Source organism: Ciconia boyciana, chromosome 3 (assembly GCF_034638445.1).
Source record: "Ciconia boyciana chromosome 3, ASM3463844v1, whole genome shotgun sequence".
NCBI classification, from domain to species: Eukaryota; Metazoa; Chordata; class Aves; order Ciconiiformes; family Ciconiidae; genus Ciconia; species Ciconia boyciana.
In genome coordinates, this window is record NC_132936.1 from 17,708,516 (window position 1) to 17,733,996 (window position 25,481).

At 41.2% G+C, this 25,481-nt stretch overlaps 1 protein-coding gene and 1 long non-coding RNA gene across 7 annotated transcripts in view; one reads left to right on the top strand and one right to left on the bottom strand.

The window, feature by feature from the left end:
- ASAP2 (ArfGAP with SH3 domain, ankyrin repeat and PH domain 2) overlaps positions 1 to 17,618 on the bottom strand; it is a 92,903-nt gene extending 75,285 nt beyond the window's left edge. For 2 of the 6 annotated variants that reach the window (XM_072855069.1, XM_072855072.1), the window contains exon 1: positions 17,205 to 17,618. In XM_072855069.1, the coding sequence (XP_072711170.1) occupies positions 17,205 to 17,330 (126 nt within the window). In that variant the 5' untranslated portion in view covers positions 17,331 to 17,618. Of the gene's footprint in view, positions 1 to 16,231; positions 16,324 to 16,556; positions 16,706 to 17,204 lie in introns of those variants that run through there. The other 4 variants (XM_072855070.1, XM_072855067.1, XM_072855066.1 and 1 more) reach the window with 4 other exon arrangements.
- LOC140648790 (uncharacterized) overlaps positions 17,126 to 25,481 on the top strand; it is a 65,457-nt gene continuing 57,101 nt past the window's right edge. The window contains exon 1 of the long non-coding RNA XR_012041328.1: positions 17,126 to 17,265. This is a non-coding gene — a long non-coding RNA (uncharacterized lncRNA). The remainder of the gene's footprint in view (positions 17,266 to 25,481) is intronic.

Genomic DNA, 25,481 nt, shown 5'->3' on the forward strand with positions numbered 1-25,481 from the left:
GACTCTCAACCAGAAACGCTACATAGCCCAACAGGCCATTCTCAAGAGAAAAAAGAAGCCCAAGTTTTCTAACTCCAGACAAGGGAAGGAAAAAAACTGAACTCAACTTCTCACAGCTCAGTGTTAGTGCCTTCATGACTGCATGACAGCCTACTGTGGGAAGTAGTGAGGGAGGAAAGGGAAGGAGGAGGCCATCATCTTTGCCCTATTTTTTATTTAAAACAGTTGAAAGTCTCTAATACATTCCTTTCTTCTTACCCACAGCAGCTTCATTTTAGAAAGGCTAAAATTAACTATTTCACATTTTTTGTTATTTGGATGAGGTTTTTGCTGAAAGTATTCACAGAACTGCATCTGAATTTGTGAAAAGTCTTAAGGTAACAATTTTTTTTTTTTTTTAATAAATAAAGAGTCCATTGGAACAACAACAACAACAAAAAAGCTTGGAAGTACTGCTAAAGCAGTAAGAAAATTTTGGGAAATAAATCCTCAAGTCATTTGAAAAATAATCCTGGAGACAGGAATGTTCTTCCCCATATGGCACATCTAACTGACAAAGCTACAAATAAAATATTAACATACTGACTTTAGATCCAATATAAACAATTATCTTAACCATTATATCTTTAAAACAAAATCTAATCTCACTCTCAATTTTAGCAATTTGCATTAAAATATTAGGCTACTCAATAGCCATAAATCCTTCTGTACTTCACCCACTCCAGTATCTGAGAACAAGTAATAATGCCAGATGCTGCTGCAGATGCTGAACACAAATAGGAATGTCCTTCCCAAAAACAAAAGAATGCAGGAAGAAACTTGGTCAGTTAGTAAGGAAAAGAGCAGTGACCAAATAATTACTGTAGAGACAGCAGAGCAAGAATCAGCTCTTGTGCCTTATTGGACTGGTCTTGTTTAAAAAGTAACAGCAAGTTTTGAATACTCATACCCAGCAAGCACAATCGTTTGGCTTTTCTGGTGTATCTTTACAGGCAATCTGATACTTGCTGTAATTAATCCTCTCTGACTCAAAAGACCAGAGATATCCACAGACATTCTATCTCAGTTTGTTATTTTTCTACTAGAAATTAACGGTCCACACTGCTGGCCTCAATCCACTTTTCTGTTACAGAAGGTGGTAAAAAACTTCCTAAATTATGTTATCCCCCTCCAAAATCCTCTTTCCATTCTCCTACTGTTATGTCATTTCCTCCTTCCATGTATTAGTTTATTTTCTAAATCCTCTCCAGTTTCCTTCCATTGATCACCTGGCATTCAGGGAGGGACTGATACAAAGGGTGGAAAAAACCTCATAGGCAAAGTCTGGGGCAAGGCATTCTAGCCTCTGAACATATTCTAGAAGAATAATAATTTATAAAACTTTAATTTGGGGTAATTACTTTATTTGGAATGTGCATGTGAAGAAACGTTCCAGAACATTATATTCTACAGTAGCTATGACAGTTAATTTGTATAAATAAGCTCTTAGGCATGAGACCTGTCTACTTAAGAGACTGTGAAGGTACAGAGACAGACATGCAATAAAAAGGGCAGGGTTTATGCAGAATTGTCTCTGCAAAGTCCCTTTCCACAAAGGCATTATATCTCTAGCATCTGGGTTTGTGGTTCTTGTAGGCCCAATGCCAAGGCAATCTGTTTGAACAAGCACTGGTCTATCTGGCAGAAAAATGTAGTAAACATTTCGGCTCTAAACTATTGTGCATACAGCTAAGGGTATGCATGGTGGAAAGAGGTAATACCACTGCTTTGGGAAATTAACACTTGTAAGTAAAAGGTAATTCTGTTGCAAAGGTAAAAGATGGGAAAATTTGACACTGCTGTATGTTGCATACCAAAACACACTTGAGCATGACTTTGTACAATTACTTTCTTTTTTATTAAAACAAATAAGTTATGCCTAAAAATCATGATTCTCTAACAAACTACTTCTATCAGTAAAGAGAAATCCCAAATCAGAGGTTCAGAGCCTACAAAATGTTATATCATTAATACAAGTCACTACATGATACTGTTGCACACTGAACAAAAAAGGTGCTGTATCTGTGTGTTAATAATTCAATTTCCACATGCTTTCCTCGCTACATAAAGTTGGAAATGCAACAGATACTTAAGCGAGGGGCAGACACCAAGCATTTTTGTATGATAAAACCTCTTGCCTAAGAGAAAAGAATGGAGGCCACTTATGCCAACTATTTCTCCAGAACACATCCACCTCCTGCATTAACCAATTTTTATACTGAGAAATGTATTTTCCTTCTCTTTTCATAATTTCACCACCAACATTGCAGCTATCTGCTTTCAAAGACAAGATGACTGGACTCTAAATACAGATCTCATAAGCAATGTAATAGACATGATGCACTTACTCTCTACAGTGGCTCATTTCTAAACAAAGGGTGCGTAAACAAAACTCCCTTATTTATTATTTAATTGTTGTTTAATTTTCCAGTTGCACTAGCCAATTCCTGATATCCATATCCATGTACTTAGTATTACATGCTTCAACATCTTAAGATAGATCATTATGTAAAACAAAGTAACAGAGATAACAAGATAAAGTTCCAGTGATGACTGTCTTGAATGGCCAAGTAAACTTTACCATCCCTTTACCCATGTCAAAATTCTCTGGTTCTCAGCCTGCAAGAGGCTTTTCTCTAGCTTCATGTTTTTGTATTTCTGTCTGCTGTCAGCACCCATCAAAGCCCTTCATGGTTCGGAGCCCAGCTGTTGGAAGAGGCTGATCCTCACCCCATATCGCTCAACAGCATTTACGATGAGCTAGGCTGATGGGATTTTCCTTCTGCAGATTTCTCAATTCAGTACTCTTTTCCCTAGTATTAAATCCTTTTATACACCATCAGAGCCAACAAGAATTAATCTTTGCAGAACATAATGTCCTTTTATTCTGCATATGACAAGCTTTTTGAATAGAGAATTTTTAGTTATTTATGGGAATAATCAACAAATTAAACACTTTCCAGATACTCAAAAGTTCCCATATCAATGGTCTAATGTAGTTTTAGTAGTCTTCAAACCCTCTACTTGAACCAGGCAGAAATCCCAGTTGCAATGTCTATAAAATGATGAAAAACTAAATAGTAAGTTTTCCCTAGATACAATACACTTACTCTACCCTAAAAATGAAAACCTTTGTGGTCTGTGCACAGATCAACTGTATGCCATAAAATGGCCTATCCCTCCCAGCACTCCTTTGACTTTTTCTTTGTCTTCTTTATTTATCCAATAATTCTAGGAAACAGAAATTAACCAAGAAAAAAAGAGTCTACAGCAACGTAGCACAATCAAACCTCAGTCTTAACAGGCCTCTGAGAACTTCTTAATGGAAATAAATAATAAAATCTGTATTACAAACATCTTTGGCAGACATACACATGAGGTGGCCATTCTGAAAGGAAATAAAAGGCACACAAACTTTATCTGGTTCATGATACACCTGGAACTTTTAGGACCCCACATAATCCCACAACAAAGAACAGCAGGTAACTAGAGGGGAATCCAGAAGAGACAATGACAAATCACCTCAAATTCCTAGGGAAACACTGAACCAGCTGTCAAAATTAGGATAAGCAGATGTAAAGCAATACATCAGACATCATCTCTCTGTTATTATGGTATAAATTTATGAAAGGCACCTACCTATAGTACTCGTGGCATATTAATTACTACAGCTCAGTTTTCTTCAGTGGAGAGTTGTTTCCTTTTACAATTTAATACATTTTGTATAGTTAACCTTTCAGTTTCATTCGCCAGTTCTCACATGAAAGCCCAGTGTCAAATGATAAAACTCATTTTCTCTTGAAACACTGTAAAATTATTTCTATTCTATAGTGGTTTCCAGACTTCAGCCTGTGATTTTCACTCTCTATAATTCAGTATACCACCTTTGAAAATCTCTGCATGGTGTCTCAGTATTAATACATTTTTTCCCCATTAGAAAGTAACTGCATGATAGCATAATTAACAGCAGCTAATGCAAATATAAGATTAGCCAACTTATGGCAATCAAACATTTGATAACATCAGTATCTTCTTCTTTTGCTTAAATGGAAAAAAGAAATTGCACTAATTTCATTTTGTTGATGCTTTGTCATGCTGTACCTATCGGTAAAGAGCTTGAGTTCCTGTTGTATAAACGCATAAACATAATATTCTATGAATTTCCATTTGGGAATTTGTTTTTAAATGAAAGAATGCACCCAAACTGTCATATATTGTCATTCATTTTAGGTGGCCAACTAGAGAAATCCCAAGACACTACTGCAGTCTTGAAAACAACGATCTTAAATTCTGCTGGAAACAGCTTTAAGTATAACTAAAATTAACAGTACAGGCACTCCAGTCACTAAGGACAGCTTCCTAGAAGTGTAAGTGAATCTTAATTCACACAATTATTAGTGTACCAAACAGTAGATATAAACCACCCATTTACATCACATTTGATGTAAAAATAAAAGCTTTCCCCCCAGGGTGACCTTTACCAAAATAATTAGGGAGTTCACATACACTGAAGGTACCTATGAAATGGAGTAAACAGCACTTCCCTATGCCACTGAGCATTAGGAAGGTAAATTCATACACAGCTGCTACCTAAGACAAAACACTGAACAACTTCTGCATTTCAAATTGAAGCAGTTTAGAACAGAGAAGCAGGTCCAGGCCTATCAGGACTTTTGTTGTGTTCTTAAAAGAAACAGGAAACAGCTACTGAATCAACTGACTGAAACTAAAGAGACAGATGCCTGAATCTATACGTAACCAAGCACCATGTGTCGTCGCACCATCACTACATCCATATGGTTTCGGGGACAGGGAAGGCAGTGGCAAACACTACCACTCCATCCTTAGCATAGAGAAGACTGACTGAAAATACTTACATGAAAAGCTTGTCATCCGCAACCAGAGCAGTTAAGCAACAGAACAGAATGAACTAAGCAAAAGAATGAATGAAACCAAACAAAAAGCAGCTTACAAAAGATTTACTACTTCATTGCTTCTTCAATGCTACTCTCTTCAGCACAGCTAGCATCTAGTCTACATGGAGCTCAAAGTGTAGGAGGACTCTGCTGGTATTTTTTCTGTTGTGTAACATACACCTACAGTTCTGAAAAACAAACAAATTATTAAAAACATGTGCTTTGCAAGACTCTATACTGCATGTTTTGCATGTGACAACAGAGCAGCAGCTCTGTGTTTGCATGTGCTAAGGAAATTTCCACTCCTATTGCTATAGCCAAACAGTAATCCTGTTTGATTGAAGGGGCTTAAAATGATTAGTAAATGCATTTGTTTCCGAGTTGACTTCCCTAGAATACAGTCTAAGTTTCCTTGAAATTGCATATCCCAGGAAAGAAATCTTTCACTAACAAAGAACAGAAACCATAAAACATGAGAAAATAATCCGTATGAATGTTCACACTGCTTCACTATTTTTTTCCCTTCCTATATGCCTTCTAAAAGTAGAACAAAGCTTTCAGGAACATAAAAGTAATTTGTTCAGCTCTAATCACTTCAGCTGTTTTGATGTATCTACATGCATACTTAACATAATGCCTAGACAGAATTATAGATTTCAGACTAGAACTACATTGATAATCTGATCTTTAATCAGGGATATCTGAGGGGTCCACAAACAGCAGATGGTTCTATACACCATACTGCTCCAAGACAATGAGAAGCAGAGTTATCAGCCTTCCTTCTCAATTGTCTATTTCTTCTTGGTTTAACAAGTCAGATGCTAGAATTTATACTATGAGTTCTTTCATGTTAACTTTTACAGCCACCACTTAAAGAATATACTCCAAAGAAATACACTTCACTGCACAATATGTCACTTCCATAGTAAGTATTTTTGTGAAACAGAGTTCAGATATACAAAGAAGCAAATTTTTCAAATTCTGTCCAACACCTACTCACTTGAAAACAAAGCCTAATACTCTAGATAAAAAGTACTGAATCACACTACCCAAGCTTATTTCTTGCAAAGCAGCACTGCTCCTAAGAAAAAAGCTATTCAGTTACAGCACTGTATCTCAGTTCCTCCATCAGTAAATTCTCCCCCATAAGGTAAATTACTTTCTCTTTCCAAATAAAATTGAAATATATACAACAGCTAATAAAGTCTGCATAAAACTTAGTACTATGTCCCATTTTCTGGATATATAACATGCAGAACTCTTCTTCCACTCTCCTAAACTATAGGGTAGGATGTAGCTATGATATCACCCTTACCCACTTTCCTCCATCACTATCCCTTCCCTATATCCCTGTCTGCCTCCTTACTATACTGATCGTTTTCACATTAGCCCTCCCTCCACATTCTCTGCCTGGCCTTTTCATCCTGCTTCCTGCATAAACACTGCGCACTCCCCCTTCCTTTGCAGTTCCTGTCAATTCTGATTCCTCTGAACTTTCTTAGACTTTTGATACGTTACCTTATCCCCTCCTTAATGCTTCTGCCTATATGCCAGCTCCTGACCCTCCACTCCTCATATGCCATCACAGTACTTCTGTCTCTGGATGACTCTCTTAAAGACCCAGTTTGTCTTTAATTCAGATTCCATTTTCTTGCTCTTCACTTTGGACTCATCCTCATATTACCTCTTTGACATTTCAGTTGTTTATTACTTTCTGAGTCTTACTTTTTCTTGTGTTCCCATTTTTTATTGTTCCCTAGCCAAATTTACTCCTCCACTTAATCCCTACATTGATGTAAACTTCATGAAAGAAGTCTGGACTTAGTCCAAATAAAAGAAGCTGGTGGTCATCTTAATCACAGAAAATGTCATATCTAATACCAAAACTCAGCTTATGTCTCTGTCCCCACTGAGAGCAACTACATACAGTAAGCATTTTGCATACAGAAGAGCTTGAGCTTGGTACTAACAAACGTGAGACTGTGTGGGGAAAAGGCTAGGAAAAAAAAGAGAAACAATCCTACCATCAGCTTGCAATAAAATCAATAGTCACGAACACCAAACTTCTGTTTGTCCCATAACTTCTGTTTGTCCCATAACTTGATCTACATTTTCCAGCTGAGTTTAAGGGGAAAAAGAAAAAAAAAAATCTGCCTCAGTTAAAATGGACCAATGCAGAGATTTTAACTTTACATGAAACCTGGGTGTAATAACCCTCTACAGCTTTACAAGTACGATTCTCAGTAATTCTGTTTTTCCATAAGAAATCGCCAGCACCGATGCAAGAGTAAACAAGGAGCCACACAATTTCTCCTGATGTGAAGTTCTTGCACATCTGACTATGCTACAACTTAAAAAATGAAAGCGAACGTGAAAGTACTGTCTTCTTGCATAGCAGCATCAGTTGCTGTAAATACTCATTTACAGTATTTTTCGAGCATTTCTGGAAGCAGGAAGGGGAACTGGTTACTTTGCTAGCCTGACATTCCTCCAGGGACATGTGCAATCTTTGAGTAAGAACATCTCTCCTCCTCAGTTTAACAGTCATGGTCTGCATTTCTGCATCCATTGCAATCATTTTTACTAGCTGTAAATAATTCTCTTCTCTCCATCCCTGCTTTTTTAACCCTCTGTGTTTAAATCAGATATCATCCTAGTCTTCAGAGGATTTGTCAGGAATATTTGCTAGTTACCATCCTAGTTCTTTCAGAATGCTGGAAAATAAGTTAACCAGCCCCAACAAACTGAGTGCTTTAAGCTCACAGTTCTGTCTATTGCTTTGCTCACTTGCATCTCTATTCCCGCTATCGATTTTACCTTCTCTCACACTTTGAGCTCAAAAACTGCAGGAGAGCACTCATTTAGATTTGGCAATACCTACATTATCTTTAATACTACTACATTCTAACTGTGCATTATCCTTTCTTTTTCTCCTTACAACTCTATGTGCTTAAAGAGTGTTTTTGTTTTCTTTACTGCTTGCTGTCATTGCTAAAGAAACTTGACTTTTGCAAATTTGTCTTTTATCTTTACACATAATGCAAATTACAATGTAAAACTTTCTTCTGACTACCTAGCTTTTTCTTCCCATTTCTGAGAGGCTCACCTCATTTGTGACATTCTTCTTGGGGTGTTTCAAGTCTGTAGTTTTTCCCATAATTTTCCCTTTTCTTGGGATACTTCATGAACATTCTTCATGCTTTAGCACCTAAACTCTTCAGCTCTGCTGACCTCACCAGCTCTCACTTTAATGACTTTTCCCTAAATAGAATTTTTTGCTTGTTTTGCCTTGGTTTTGCTTTTAATTTGTTTTGCTTATAGTACACAATGAATTGAGCCCCAACCATTCAACAAACACTTCACTTGTTTCCAGTCTCATCCACAACATCCACTTGATTCCTGCCTTTAAATCGGTGATTCTCACATTAGCTTCTCCTGCTTCTATCTGTTTCCTTGTGTAAAAGTCAGCATCTTGGCTTGTCATCACAGATGCCTGACCATAACGTGGCTGAAATATAGCTCTTATTTATTCCTCTTGCACTCTTCCTCCATGCTTGCAGTGTTAGCAGACAGCTCGCTTTACCAGACCATAATCAACAGGTTCTCTTAAACTGAAACCCATCTATCATCAACCATGCAGATCCCTTCTGCATAGTATCTCTAAAATATAGCCTTTCACTCTAAGCTAAGGTTTTTATCCATGATCTCATAATTTAATTTTGATTATTTCAATAATCCAGCCTTGACAAATACAGTCTTCCTCAGTCACATCCACTCAGTTTGTCTTCTATGCAATGAATCACTCTCCATACTTGTAACAGCACTCTCCTTTGCATCAAATGTAAGGCAATGGTCTTTTATTCTAATACTTATTAGTAGGCAACACCAATCGCCTCTTGTTCACTCATCACTCCCCCTCCCTCCGATCAGACTAACTCGAGCCATGAACACTCACTTGTTTTTTTAGAATCACACCTTCATATTTTCCTACCAATGCTTAGTTGCTACTTATCTTACCAACACTTACATTTCATAGCATCCACAAACTCTTCTGAGCTATACAGATCACTAAACACAAAATGGGAAGGGGAGCGAGGATGGAAGATATCCCCACAGCTGGAGAAGCTGCAGAAAGATTTCACCCAGAGAATGTCTCTTCTTCCATCTCTAGCAACTTCATGAAGAATATAACATTTATTTAGAGCCAGTGAGGACTGAGGGCAAGTGAAGACTCTTGCCGCTAGCCCATCCATGAGAGACACCCCAGCTTAGCGTGAAGCCCACCTGAGCCCCAGCCATGGCTCTAGTACCATGGACAGGGCTGGGCCATGGCTGCTGCAGAGGGGGCAAGCCTAGGAGGCTCCATGGAGGTAGGGCAAAGCACCAATAGCCTTTGTAGCAAAGGAGTTGCAAGAAATTAAGAGATAAGGAGACTGTAAACATCGAGAAAGTATAGAGAAGCTTGATACCCAAGACAATAGAGGGAAGAGCTAACCTAAATATGGCTAGGCCCAACTTTTCTGGAGCTTCAGGTGTCAAGGTTGTTTCTGGGGAAACAGGGCAGACAGATCATGTGGGTTGTTAAGAGTGAGGCTCAGAAGCTGGGGTGCAGGAGTCTAGATAGGGAATGGTTGTAAGTAATATACATACATATATATACACACACACATGGAAGATGCAAATTATTAAAAAAATCATAGAATGCTTTGGACTGGAAGGGACCTTTACAGGTCATCTAGTCCGACCCCCCTGCAATGAGCAGGGACATCTTTCACTAGATCAGGTTGCTCAGAGCCCCATCCAACCTGACCTTGAATGTTTCCAGGGATGGGGCCTCCATTACCTCTCTGGGCAACCTGTTCCAGTGCCTCACCAACCTCAGTGTAAAAAATTTCTTTCTGAAATCCAGTCTAAATCTGCCCTCCCTTAGTTTAAAACCATTGCTCCTTGTCCTGTCACAACAGGCCTTGCTAAAAAGTCTGTCCCCATCTTTCGTATAGGCCCCCCCCTTTAAGTACTGGAAGGCTGGAAGAAGGTCTCCCCGCAGCCTTCTCTTCTCCAGGCTGAACAACCCCAACTCTCTCAGCCTGTCCTCGTAGGAGAGGTGCTCCAGCCCTCAGATCATTTTCGTGGCCCTCCTCTGGACCTGCTCCAACAGGTCCATGTCCTTCTTGTGCTGAGGGCTCCAGAGCTGGACGCAGTACTCCAGGTGAGGTCTCACCAGAGTGGAGCAGAGGGGCAGAATCACCTCCCTCAACCTGCTGGCCACGCTTCTTTTGATGCAGCCCAGGATACAGTTGGCCTTCTGGGCTGTGAGCGCACATTGTTGGCTCATGTCCAGCTTTTAGTCCATCAGTACCCCCAAGTCCTTTTCCGCAGGGCTGCTCTCGATCACATCATCCCCCAGCCTGTATTGGAACCGAGGATTGCCCCAACCCAGGTGTAGGACCCTGCACTTGGCCTTGTTGAACCTCATGAGGTTCACACAGGCCCACTTCTCCAGTTTGTCCAGGTCCCTCTGGATGACATCCCGTCCTTCTGGCGTGTCAACTGCATCACTCAGCTTGGTGTCATTTGCAAACCTGCTGAGGGTGCTCTCGATCTTGCTGTCAATATCATTGATGAAAATATTGAACAGCACTGGTCCCAGTACAGACCCCTGAGGGACACCACTCGTCACTGATCTCCATCTGGACATTGAGCCGTTGACTGCTACCCTCTGAATGCAACCATCCAACCAATTCCTCATCCACTGAACAGTCCACCCATCAAATCCATATCTCTCCAATTTAGAGAGAAGGATGTTGTGGGGGACATGTCAAAGGCTTTATCGTGTCAAAGGCTTTACAAAATAAAAGATTTAAGAGTTAAACTAAAATGTTTAAGAACCACTACTCTAATGCACATGAATAAAAAGAAACCACTTCACAGTGGTTCAGCTACAAACACAGTACACCAGTCAGGTGCACCAAGTTTTCTTGGATTCCTCCACCATTCCTCCACCACTTGACATGTGGACTGCAAGCGCTTTGGAGCAGGGATTAGGCTTTTGTCCTGTGACCTTGCAATGCCTTTCAGAATGAAGGCCTCACCTTTACCTAGTATTTCTGTATATTACAGTACACAGAGAACAACATGAAGATGAGAAGAGGAAGTGAAGGTGAGTTAAACCTAAGCAGAATTAGCCACTTTCCACGTCTACTCTCTTTTAGCATCAGCATGAGGTACACTAAATCCAGATAAGATGGTTCTGAGAAATGCAGTGGCACTAGGGAAAAATCAAAAGACAAAAGCCACAGTTAGTAAAATACTTCAGAAATGTACATATTTTCCATTGATCCTCCTATGGGGAATGGGGGTATTTGGTAATAGGAAGCAGATACATCATCGGATGCATCAAGGTAAGGTGCACAGCAGCCTACTTATATGGCTTGAAATTGTTTTAACCAACTGCACATTGTCTGTACTTTAAAGCTTTAATGTTTAAATTCTGTAGTTTAAAATATGCACAAAGCTCCAGCTGAAGACCCACAGTTCAGCTCCTGTATTTCTGCAAGTTCCATCCTCTATATTCCTCTCAAAAAGAAAAAAATTCCCACACAACTTTTGAAATCATCATGCCATTTGTGTCATAATTATGACTTTTCTAGAAACCTCTTTGGATGCTGATGACAGAGAATCACGATTCCAGAAAGGATGCAGAAGTGGAACACATAAAAAAAGTTTTAAACAACATGTATTTATGGAACCGTATTTAGTAATGAGTTAAGAAAAGTGTGCAAATATGTTCTACCAAAGAGCACATTATAGTGGACACAAAGATATATTTTATTAAAAGGAAATATACAAATAATAGTAGTAGATTTCCCAAAACGCACTACAATATATGAGATTTCCTATTGCTTTTCAAAGTATACAAAAACACCTTCTTCACATAGCTTTCAAAAGCAAGTCACAACCATGTAGTATAGGAAGACAGAACGCCAGTCCTAAAGACCTAACAAGCAAAAAATACATGACGGGGGAAGTATAAATTTTGAAAACACATGTGTGCATGTATCCAGTCTCACATTCACCCACCCTACCAAGCTGTTATTGCCTCTTGCCCTCGTTAGCTTTGCAGAACCAAAATGGAGCGGAGAGAATTACAGAATTTTAACGTACAAGAGGGAATGAAATTCAATAAGCATCGATCCCTTACGCCTCCTCAAGCCAGCTGAAAACTGTGGAATTGCCTTAGGTGGCAAGAATTTGTTACCATTTCTGATACAAAAACTTGTGTTATAGGTGACAGTGAGGAAGAAAAGGATTTGATACTGAAATCACATGCTGTATTCCTAGGAGTGGAAATTACAAAAAAAAAAAACAAAAAACCACCAACCCTTTTAAAACTGTAAAATAACAGAATCATTGGGGTACAATAATCATGGAATAGGACCTATCAAACAAAGGCAAGTAGAGACCTGAAATTACGAGTTATGGCTTTAACATTAATTTCACAGATTTTACAGAAATTCCTGGAGAGTGGCTTTTAAATGGACCCCAAACAATTAAAATCTATTTCTATCCAGAGAACTAAGACCATCTTTGGTACCACTATACTGTTTCTTTTGGTTGTATGTTTTACATCTTTCCACCACACATTTGTCCTGTCTACTTCTTACAACACATTCATCCCAGTAGCAAGTGCTACTATGCTGGGGAGGGTGTTCCAGTAACCTATTAAACTTTGCTCAGTGTTTCTATTCTCCTCTCTTTATAGGGAAATCTGTGCATGCAGAGAAGTTTAAGTAGGCGGGGTAAACTTTGCACCTCCAGTCCTGACTTAGACGGAAATGTCTTCAGCACATTAACTGTCTGCTACTATCTGCTTACACAGCAGCCTGCACAACAGCCCTTTGCCCTTCTTTCTTGGTCCACAAGCAGTGGACCACAATAAACAGGTAGAACAGAAATAAATAGGTAGGATCTTTATAGGCTTCAGTTCCAGTCTTTATTGTAAAACTTAACCCATGCTTCAAAGAAAGTGGCATGCTTGGATTCTAGTCATTAAATCACTCTATAAAATAATTTCTAAAAATCTTTAATGATCACAGCTATTAGGATCACTTTGCAGGCTCCATTACAGTTTAGGGACTATCTTATTTAACTTATTGCACATAAAAGAGAGAAGTGTATGTTCTAAGCAATAGCAGTACTAAAATCAGATTTTTAAGCGTTCATAGCTTAAGAACAGTCACCACACATTTTTAGATCCTGGGACCTTTAATAGAAAGAGTCAACTAAAAAGACTGCATTTGTCAGACTAGATTACTGATTTCAAGCAACCCCTCCCCCAAACATGTGACTATGCTCTGCACTCTATCAATTAAAACTTGTTTAATCTTAGTCACTATCATAACATGCAAAGATTAAACAGCAACCTGTAAGGGCCTGTGACATATACTGCTCACTTGTAACTTTGTTTTAGCAGAAGCTAAAGATTCCCAACATTTTGCTAAGCAACATCCTAATCTGAGAACAATGCAGAAATTATATGATTCCTTTTCCTTTGAAATCACGTTGTGTTCCACAAGCATGCCTTTCCTAATCCCTTTTCCACTACTGAGAGCAAAGGATTAGATTCTCTTTCTCCAAGTGTTTGAATAGGCACCAGTTCCCAAACTGCAATGCAGGCGCTTCTGGTGATCTCAAAGGCCATGATCAGGGGTCTGTAATCGGTGTATACAATCACATAAAACAGTAGAAGTGTTTTCAACTGATACTAAAAATCAATAATATTCTGCAACTGACAGAGGTCAGTAATCCAAGTTCAGAAAACACTGATTTAAGGCAATACCATTGCACAGAGACATAATCAGTAAATTATACACATATAACCGTCCAACATCTTACTGATTTCCTCACTTAACAAGCCTTTTCCACTCCATCACTGAAAGCAAGGCCTCATTAACTAAACTTTAAAGACACTATTAGATACCTGCTAATTAACTAAGGCAGAATTACAAAACTGGAAGCCAGGAGTGTTAATGACAAGTGCAAAAGACTTCCCATTGGGATCTGAAAACAGGTATCTGTGTTTGCAGAGAGCTGAGCTCAGGGTAACAAGTCACACTAGCCCCCATCTCCTGTGCTTTTGCACTGCCTTCCCCTATGCCTCTGCTTCCAAGGGAGCGCAAGACTTGGGAGACTCAAGCTGGCTTCATGCAGGCAGTTGATGAGTGCATTCCAGAACCAGATTTGCTGGGAAAAGCAGTTAAGAGACATCCTCAAAGTATCAGTATTAACCAGTCAATTTGTTGATTTAATACATATATACAATATCCTGGAAAATTAAAACTTAACTGTCTTCAGTTAATAAACTAGCTCTTACAGCCACTTGTTAAAATCAATGCATACACAAAACCAGCAGTCAGCACAGTTTCAATGTACCTATTAATTGTTTTGAGTAATACATTCCCTAAATCACACGCAGCCAGACTTCCTAGTTTTCAGAACCGTACTGTCTACTGCAACAGAGCAGCACACACTGGAAACTGATCCTTCATGGTGCTTGTGACACTGGAAACGCAAACAGGTTCTTTGTGTTACCTGTATGTTTTTAGACTTTATAAAGTCTTGGTTCATAACAAGCTGATGAACTAATTCTTGCCTAGCCTTTTAGAAAAAAGGTGCTGAGCACTGACTTCTCTATTACACAATTTATAGACAGCTTTTTATCAAAGGATCACATTTAACCTGAAAAACCAGGCACGTCATGCTAAAGGACCTGAGTATTTCCAAACCAAAGAAGTCTAAGTCTGAAAAAAGATTTCAGAGTTTTGAAACCATCAAAATCTGTTCATTGCTATTCATAAATCACAAAGAAAAAAAATCAGTAGTCATTTCAACACATGCTTTAGGACAGCAGCACAAACAGGCAGCAACTGCTGATATTTTGCCAAAAGTGCTAGATGGATCAATACTATCACGAACAGCTATAGCCAGTGCAATCTCTCATCTCCTGCCTTGCAAACTTTACTTAGATCTGTAAGACACTAGGCACATTCTTTATCATCCTTATCATTAAAGATAATTTTTGTACCTAAGCTAGCAGAAAGTGTCTAATATCCAAAATATGCAGAGATACAAACAAGACTTAACATACTGATAGAGTTTCTTTAAAAGTCAAACAGCAGTATATCAGAGATCTGACACAAAAACAAATGCCAAGCACACAGATTAAATAAGAAAGGAATCCACCATATTCAAATTTTTAAATGTGTTATCATTGTCCTAACGTAAAAAAAAGATTTTCAAGATGCAATTTACTGAGTTGAATCTTTAAAAGACGTTAAGCTATGTTATAAATTTCATGCCAGCATATATACATTTTGTATCACCAGACATGAAAATGAAAAAAACTTTTTTGCATGTTTTTTCTGAGAAATGTGACACTTTTGCAACCATACAGCTTTAGAAATTGAGGCTTAGAGAAAGACCAATTTTTGTGAGACTTGTAATAAAAATCTCTAAATCTAGCAAAAGTGCTTTTGACCCAAATGCTTACACTAACTTCTATTTTGCGTTAATTAGGCAGCCCTACCTTACAACTGAAATAATTCACTATTATAAACATTCTTTAAGAAAATGTTGCCTTTGATACAGAATTGTCGATCTTAAGACCATCAGGTTAATAAGGTATAATTAAATCCAGGCATTTAAGTGCAAGCTTGCAGGGAAGAAAATTACCTCAGGAACAAAACAGTAATTCCTTCTGTGCAGATTATTTTGAATTCAACTCCTTGCTTTAGTGGTTTTGGGAACTAGCAAAACAGGAAAATCTTGAAAAGGGTGTTTAAACACCTAACCTGGGTTTTGTTCACTTGAGACACGTTAATAATCCATTGCTAGTGGCAGTCCTTTTGTAAGGAGGGACATCAACTACTGACGAGATTCTTTTTGCTGAAGAAGCTCTTTTTAAAATATATGCTTATTGCAAAACAAATCAACTAAACACACACTGTAAGAACTGATGTAACAAGTAGATGGAGCAAATCAATCTGCATCACAAGTCAGATTCCCCCCCTCCCACGAGTTACTTCAGAGAAGCTGCTAGAGGAATCAAGATACACAGACGCTTCTCATTTCATTGTGCGTATATGACTGGGATGTGGAATGTGCTCTCACTGTGTTCAGACCTGTCCCAGATTTCCCCCTGATTTGAAACAGAAGAGAAAAGAGTCTCTCTCTCCCCAGTGCTGGCAGCCACCCTCCGTGGTAGGGAGGGCTCTTACCATCAGGTTAAACGGCACGTTTCGACTGTCGTTAAACAAACAGCTCTCTTCGCGAGACAAAAGCGGCTCACACGAAGTATCCGCAGCCCAGGCTGTCCAAGAGGAGGCAAAAAAGAGGGGGTTCAGGCTCCCGCGCACCGAGGGGAGGCTGAACCGGCGCCGCTTTGGGGGCGGCGTGTTCTCGCCTCACCGGCAAGGGCAGGCATCGCCTCACAACCCTGGAGAAGCCGTTCACTGATGGAAGGCTACCTTAAAGCATATGCCCGAGGGGAAGAGGGGGTTTAAACTTCTATGTGCGGGGACTGGAAAGAAGATTAAATCCCACCTGTGCCAGGAGGCAGGCAGACACACACATGGGGGAAAGGACACTCCAACCTCCCTTACCGCCAGGGCTGCCAGGGCCCAAGCCCCACACTGCAGCTGGCCGGGCGGGAAGGAGTGGCGACGGGGCCGAGGCGGTTCAGGTGTCGCTGTGAAGGAAAGGGGAAGAGGCTGGAGAGTTCAAGTTCCATACACCCCCCCGCCCCCAGGTAGGAGAGAGGGCGGGCGGAACCGACCGGCTCGGGGTCCGCGGGCGCCACGAGGAGAGAGAAACGAGGGCTCGGGCTCCCCTAACCCCAGGCTGAGAGAAGCGGGGGTGAGGGGCGGCCGGCGCCCCTGCTCCGCCGTGCGCTGAGGAGCGAGCTCCGAGCGGAGAGGCGGGCGGAGCGCAAGCCCCGCGGGCCGGGGGGCAGCAGCGCCTCAGCCCTTCCCCCCTCTCCTTTTCTTTCCCCTCTCCGCCCGGGCGAGCCCCGTTTCCTCTCAGCGGCAGCCGAGGGCGCTCCTCGGGGCCGGGCGGGGAGAGGGAGCGGCAGGAGCCAGCGCCGGTAGCGCCTTGTTCTCTGCTGCCGCCGCGGCAGCGGCAGGCGGCCAGGCCGGAGGGGGCTGCGCAGCCCGCTCCCCGCCCCGCCGCGCCTCCCCTCCCGGGGCTCACCTCCTCGATGGCCGCCACCGTGTTCCTGCACTGGGCCATCCGGGTGGTGAAGTTGGAGGCGGTAGGTGACTTGTAATCCTCATTGGTCTCGGACACGAATTCCGACACGGAGATCTGGTCCGGCATGGCGGGGCGGGGATGAGTGGGGCGAGGGGAGGGGGGGAAAGCAGGCGGCTCCGGGGGGGAGGGGAGGGCCCAGGGGGGGCTCCCCCTTCACATCGCTCGGCAACCGGCGGCGGCAGCGCCCTCCTCGCAGCCCCGCCGTCTGGAGCGGTGTTGTTCCTCCGTCGCCACACAAGGAAATTCCCCGCACCCACACTCCTCCTCCTCCCCGCGCGGTCACGCAGCACCGGGGGCCGGGCACACGCCCAGCGGCGAGCGGTGGGGAGGCGGCGGCGGCAGGAGCTGCTTCCATACCCCGCCCTCCCTCTCGCTTTCTCCCTCACAAACACACAAGGCGGAGGCGCGGCCGCATGACCCCCCCTTCAGTCTCCGCACGCCCGGAGGAGACCTGCAGCCACGCACTCGCCCCCCGGCGCCCGCCCTGAGAAGATGGCGGCTCCCTCCCTCCCGAGCCCCGCCGGGGAGAGAGAAGCGGGCAGATGTGGGGGGAAACGGCGCAGGTCTAACGGCAGGCACCGGCTGGTAGTCCCAGGGACAGGCAGGACAAATCCAGCCGTGTAATTAAGATCGTGTTTAACAACAACAACAAGAACCCAAGGACAGGGGAAGGTGAGGTGCGATGCCTACCTGGTGCAAGGAGGGACGGGTGGAAGCCCACAGCACAGGTCTCCGCACTGTCCCCTCCGTCGCTGCCCGGAGGTGGCAGGGACAGTCTCTTCCCTCACAGTTCATAATGTATATTCTGACGGTTTAATCTTTTTTACAAGTTCGCTGCCTAGTTTCAAGGGAGCTAAAATTGAGAAATGCTGTCATTCCCAAGAGATGCATGCAAAAATACTTCTAGGCTAAGTAACGTTTATATCTAAATTCTTAGAAAGCTTTTTCTGTACTCAAAGAGGAAGTGTTATCAGAGGAGGAGACACTTTGTTCTTTAATATAAAGTCACAAGGATTAATCGAGGCAGAAAGTGCAAAACTCGGCCCCAGCAGTGGCATCCGTGACTGACGCAGCAGAAGGGAGATGGGCAAGGTGTCACAGAGTGGGCATGGTGCTCGCTTGTGTTGGGAATACAGGGGTGTGATCCACGGCAGTTGGTTTCTCTTGGCCTCAAGCCCTTAGGACTTCCAGCCTGTTAGTGCAGAAAGCTTTGGAAGTCTGTATTTTGGCCCAGAAACTCTCCCGTGGCTCTTTCACTCCCCTCTGGTGATAGTTACTAGCTTTCTATAAGTGATTCTTTATTACTGTGATTTAAAACTCTCCCGGGAATTCAGATGAGCAAGCAGGTACTCTTTTGCTGCAGTTTGTAAAATGTCTAACTAAATAACTGCAGGCCTACCCAGATGTTACTGCCCTTTGCAATCCTTGTAACTGTTATACAGAGTTCTCCTTTAACATAAATGAAGCTTGTCAACCATATTTATTTTGCTGGTTGTAGCAAAGCAGATGAATGAGCAGTGACTATCTGCATGTTCTTTCCTTATTGTAATTCTTACTAGTTTTTCCATTCTAATTGTTCTTTATTTTCTCTCATAAAAATCACCACCATTATTTTTCTTTTAACTTCTGTCTCCATACAATTTTGTATTCTAAACCCCCTCCTCCTTAAGATTTGTCCATGCTTCAGTTAACGAGGCATGTACAGGTATAAGTTGTTTTGGTGCTAATGCATTAAACTTCTTGTCTGTATTTGTATGTCACATAATAAATGAGTATATTTGTGACCAGGCTGAGTATAAATAGTCCTTCTTGCTGGAAAGATTTGTGTTGTTACATCTTCATTTTTGTATCAGCTGATGGTGATAGCTTTAGAGCAATACTTACCACACTATTACCCAAACTAGCATTCTTAAACTATCTATCTATCATATCTTCCAATGTGGCATATTGATTTAGAAATTTTGAAGGGGGTGAAAAACTTGGGGTCTGAAAGACAAATAATACTACATTTTTACTTTCTGCAACAGCTCTTCTATCAGGTGTAGTCTGAATCTACAGCATATCAATGTAGTATCTAGTGGTTGCATCTTCATTTTTATATTGGAGTATATACACCTGAGACAGTATCATCATGCAATGAATCTTTAAATTCTATAGACCATATTTACACATCAGGTTAGGTTAGACGGTTGCAGTGATATCTTCTGATCTTTAACTTAATAGATTCAAAAATTTGCCATCCGTTTTTGCTTGACAGACCACACATTTCACTCATCTCTGCTTTTTCTGAAGCTAAAGACTTGTGCTTGGGTGAACCTTCTAGAAGACAGCTAGTCTTGTTATAAAGACTCAACAGTTTGGAGAATCCACTGCTTCCATTAGTGTTTTATGACAATGGCTAGTCATGATTACTGTGTCTTCCAGCTATTGCTTGTTATTACAATTTTTTTCTGTAGGTTAAGAAGCTATTCAGTACTCAGACTTTTCTCCCCATGAGCATTCTTGTACACTGTAATGAAATAATTTCTCAGTGTTGTTTCTTGATAAACCAAGCTGATCAATTCCCCTCCTTTAAAGAGGGTAAAGCTAATTTGAATTGCTTTGCATTGGCCACAAACCAAGATTAGGTACACAGATGGTGACTGTGGGTCAACTGACATGTGGCAACTCGTTACTCTGCAGTAACACTTTTATTAGCGTGTGCGAGTCCTGCGTCTCTCAGTGAAAGGATATTTTCTCAGCCTTTCCATCATTTTTATAGTTCTAACACCTCAATAAATTATTATCCCTCACTGTTACATTCAAGAGCGTCATTAGATTTTGTGGTCCCAGTATCATACTGGCTTGTCTACCTGTCCACTCTGGCCTCTAGGTGTTTATGAGCGACACTTTCAGCATCCAGCCCCATTCTTTGAGTCTGTGAGTAAGTGTTGCAGTGGAATGGCTCGATAATGAGACAGCTGTGAATGAGGCTTGCTTATGCGGGATCTGGTACTACTATTTTGTCTCTATTTTGTTTTTCCTGCTTGCTTGCTCGCCATTGCTCCTTCTCTGGCTTTGGACACTTCTTTCTTTCTGTCTTTCTGTCTGTCTGTCTTTTTTTCTCTGCAATTAAATACTAGGTAAAATGTCACTGTCTTCTTTGACCCAGTCATTCAGTTAGAGGTCTTGTACTAAAGAGAAATAAGTAATGAAAACACTTTCCAAAGATCCAAGCTCTGCACATTGCTCTGTGGAAAAGCTTCTAGTCTTGTGGATATGCATAGACTACAACTCCGTAAAGCGGTGTGAAATATCAGGGTTTAGGTCTCTTTCCCTTGCAGAAGATATGAAAATGAGAATACTTGATTTGTACAAACATTTCTTCCTACACTGACTTTAAACCAGTGTTAATGGTTTCATCAGTCAGTGTTGTTAAAAACATGTCAGACCTTCAAAATCATAAGATAGATTTAAAAATAACTAATTTTCTTCTCTTTTGGGTTTTTGAGCCTTTAAAAATCTTTTTGGTATGTCCAAATATTTATTTGCATCACTGCCAGTGAGAACCCAACCCAAGGACCAGGTGCTATACAAACACAGAACAATAAGGCAGCCTCTGGAGATATGAGTGTCTAAAATTAGCTAATGGAAAGGCAATTGAGTGAATATACAGAAATACTGGACTATTATTGGTCTGTATGACAGTCTGTGATCTTCACACACTGTTTTGCCCAAATGTTTCTTAAGACATTTTAATTAGGGTTTTCAAGAAGGATTATGAGATAGATTGGGATGTTTAAGGGGGAATATAGATTGGGATGTTTAAGGGGGAATTATTACAAGAATAAGGGTCAGCGTGACAGAAAGTGCACAAGCCCTTGTGTCCTTGAAATTTAAGAGTTCAGAGGTTAACGTCATGGATCAAACAGAGGCAAAAGTTAATGTCTGTTTAATGAAAGGACATGCTAAAGGAGTTGTGAGAATAGCAGGGAGAGAACATGATGAGCTGGTCAGCATATTCGATGATCCCTCAAGCAGCTGCCTGGGATAGGACTCAAAATGTGTAAGGAATTTTTTTTTTTTCCACAGCAGTCACGTCATTATTGCCCTTCACTGACTAGCTCAATAACAGATTGTTTCATATTATTTGCTCTGTCTATCTTTCTTTGATATCAATGGTTTTTTCATAGAATTTCTTTCTTTGATAGCTTCAGACAGTTTGAGGAAATATTTTTTCTTGGCCTTCTTTGTATGTACTCAATTTACAAGGATTCTGAGGTGTATTTGTTAATTCTATTAAAGGTGATTTGAGGGAACACAACAAGAAGGTGGTTCATAGAAAATCTCATTACCCTCATTGCTTATCTTTGAACTTAAAAAATAAGCATACAATAAATGTAGTCTGTCAGCTGCTAATTACTGGATGACAGTTTTCAGGCAGGTAGATGTTAAACTCAGAAATTTATGTAGTACATATAAGTCACAGCAGATAAGTAAAACACTGTGTGATAAGCCTTGTTACTGGATCCTGTTGTTTTATCCCAAGTCTTAACGATATTTTTCTTAAAGTATCAATCCCTGGTGTTCAGTGTTCAGATAAACATTTTCAAAACAGATTCCACTTTTGAAAATTAGTTCCCACAGTTTTGGAGAAAGGCTTCTCATGATTTCTAAAGGTACAAGCTCCCAAAAGAGCAGATATTTGGTTATTTTTAAGTCTCTCCTATGATTTCGGAGGTCTAACTCATGTTTCAATCATACTGATTACAGCATGTAGCAGCTTCAGAATAGCAAGTGTGTCTGCTGTTTAAGAATGAACTTGTGGCATTATTCTGTTGAAAATCATTCCTATTTTAAAATGTACTTGCTGTTATATGTATATTTCTAGAGAATTATTTCTACAAATAAGTGAAAATTCTGCAAATTAAAAAAAGTTAGTTCAGAAAAGTATATTTTTAAGGTCCTTTTGCATTTGGAAGTGCCTACTTGGGAACCTCTGTTACAAGCACTTGCTTTTCTGACTCTTACCATGTAATCACATTCCCTTGCACTGCTCTCACAGACTTTGGTGGAGAATTTACAAAGATATATTTTCTCTAGTATTAATAGTAACACCACCACCTGCAACTGAAGTGGTAGCACATAGACAAAGGCAAGAAAGAAAACATGGAGAAGAGTGTTGGTATTTTGTGCTGTTTCCCCTCAAAACTCACAAAAGATATTATTTTAACCAGTAGTGGATGAGTATACTACTTAAAGGGTGAAACTGGACGGGACTGAGTCTGTACACCTTTCAGTGTAATGGGAATTTTGCTTACTGAGGTTTGGTGGAACTGCACCATTTTTTTAATTTGAATTTGGTAATAGTATCTTATGGTCACAGTATTTGTAAGGTATGCCCTGGATGAATGTGTGTACTCCTCTGTGTTATGTAAGAACGTTTCAGGTTTTTGGAATCCACTGTTCACTTCAGTGGGTCAGACTGAATATGTCTGCACGGCTCTTTCAAGATGCCCTCAAATGCTGCACCTCTTATGGTGCCTCAGGCTTGATTGTGTTGTATAGATCAAGCTGCAGGCCCCTGAGCCGTCTCTAGAATGCACATCAGGTGGGAAGCCCTCAGGGATACCGACTGCTGAAGAGTTATCTTGCTACGGGCCCAGAAAAGTTCTTCTAATATTCATGCTGTACAGATTGTGTTTCCCCTGGATGGCCTCCTACTTCACACTTTGTCATCATCCCTAACCGCCACAACATTTCAGGTACGTCAGGAGAGGGAAACTCAGTCTCCCTAGTACCTAGGCAATCGTAAACACCACTGCAATCACAATATTCACAAGAGCAAGCACACCATGGAGGGTCACTTCTCAAGCCTCATGTCCCATCCTTCCTGTCGGCAGCTCAGCTGTGCCCAAAGACGGTAACACAGTGGAGGTAGACTGCCTTTCCGTAGACATGCCTTTTTGATCTTACTCTGATCCTACAGCTCCAGATCACCAATGAAAATAGTCAAGATCAGCAGTCTGTGGGCTACTTTTGCACTTACCAGACCATATTCAGTACACTGCGCTCTGTTGCATCAGCTCCCTGATGTATAACTTGGGATAAGGTGATTTCTTTTCTGAGAAATTACAGAATTACAGTTTGGTCCCAGAATCAGCAAAGTTTCAGGTGACAGGACTTACACAGAAGACAACTGAATCATGTTGAGGAATGAAGAGACATTAGTTCCCATGGGCACAAAGTGAAGAGACAAGAAGAATGTTCTCAGATTCAAGAATTTTTAGAAAGAGAAAAAAAAAAGCCTATATTGTTGTCAAATACAAAGCACCTTTATTTCTCTCATGAATTTGCTGTCAAGGAGAGACTCATGAAAACAACAGTGCTCCGTTGCCCCACTGGAATTTGGAAACTAGAAAGTGATCTCTCTTCAAAAAGACAACTTAGAATACTGTGAAACCCTAAGAAATTAAATGCAATTTTGTCTGGCTAGGGCCTCAGCAAGACAGAGAAAGAAAGACTGTCAAAAAAGACTGTCAAACTAAGACTGAAGTTCACCTGGCTTTAACATGGAAAATAAGCACAGAAATTCAAAGTGTCCCCATTGCAATGAAGCAAGGCTTAAAAAAAAAGTAGAATTTAACAAAAGAGCATAACTCTATTTCATCTCCCAGAGTCAGGCTTCCAATCAAGAGTGAAGCATATGTGATCACGTACTTCCTGAATGTTTGTTAAATAAAGTATTATGACCTTTAAAATGGAGAATACATTTAGAAACAAAAATAAGTCTTCTAGCCTGATGTCTTCTATCCTTGTATGGTAAAGTCCTCACCTATTCAAACTTATGCCAGATCACCTGCCTTGAATGGGAATATCTGGCAGTGATGAACTAACTGCCTTGGATGCCTTTCAGGGGCCATCCTTTGCTGCATTGGTTACTTGCCTGCAGCTGATGATCTGGAATCCATGGAAAGCGGTAGGAAATGTTAGTTTACCCTGTGGGACTACTGCTTGGTGATGGGGAACATGGCAGGCCCTAGGCAGTGCAGAAAGGAACTCCCTTCAAAGGTCATGATTCTGCTCCTGAAGCCTGAGCAAGGTTCTGCTCTGCAGTTGCTCCTGGCACTTGTACTCAGCTAGTTTGGCATTTCAGACCTACAAAGGGCCTGTATCCTGCGGGGGGAAGTGCTTATAGCAGCTCTGAGTAGTAGGGAAAGAGCCTACAGAATCTGTACAACTTGGGCCAACCCGTGCCTCAGGAGGCTCTCAGGCAGGAGAACGTCATTCCCTCAAGTTATACCAAGAAGACATAGTTTGTATAGCACAGCACTGTGACTATATGAATAGAACAGAATAGACTATTTCAGTTGGAAGGGACCTACAACAATCATCTAGTCCAACTGCCTGACCACTTCAGAGCTGACCAAGTTAAAGCATGTTATTAAGGGCATTGTCCAAATGCCTCTTAAACACTGACAGGCTTGGGGCATCAACCACCTCTCTAGGAAGCCTGTTCAGTGTTTGACCACCCTCTCAGTAAAGAAATGCTTCCTCATGTCCAGTCTAAACTTGCCCTGATGCAGTTTTGAACCATTCCCATGTGTCCTATCACTGAATACCAAGGAGAAGAGATCAGCACCTCCCTCTCCACATCCCCTCCTCAGGAAGCTGTAGAGAGCAATGAGATTGCCCCCGAGCCTCCCTTTCTCCAAACTAAACAAACCCAAGGTCCTTAGCTGCTCCTTATAGGACACTCCTTCCAGCCCTTTCACCAGCTTTGTTGCCCTCCTCTGGATGCATTCAGGGACCTTCACATCCTTCTTAAATTGTGGAGCCCAAAACTGCACACAGTACTCAAGGTGAGGCCGCACCAACGCTGAATACAGAGGGACAATCACCTCTTTTGACCGGCTGGTTATGCTGTGTTTGATGCATCCCAGGATATGGTTTGCCCTCTTGGCTGCCAGGGCACACTGCTGACTCATACTGAGCCTGCTGTCAACAGCAGGCTCAATAGATATGGATAATGACACAAAAAAAGTTTATAGTCAAAAACTGGAAATTTTTCTTGGGGATCACTAAGATGTGCCCAGCCTGTTAGGGAGGAAATCTTACATAGTTTTCACAAATTTGTAAGAAATACTAGGACAGCTGTAGGTGAAAACTTTTGTAGGGTATGAGTCCAGTGCAAGAAGAACCCTGTCTCAGAGCAGAACTCTTCCTTTTATAGTCAGT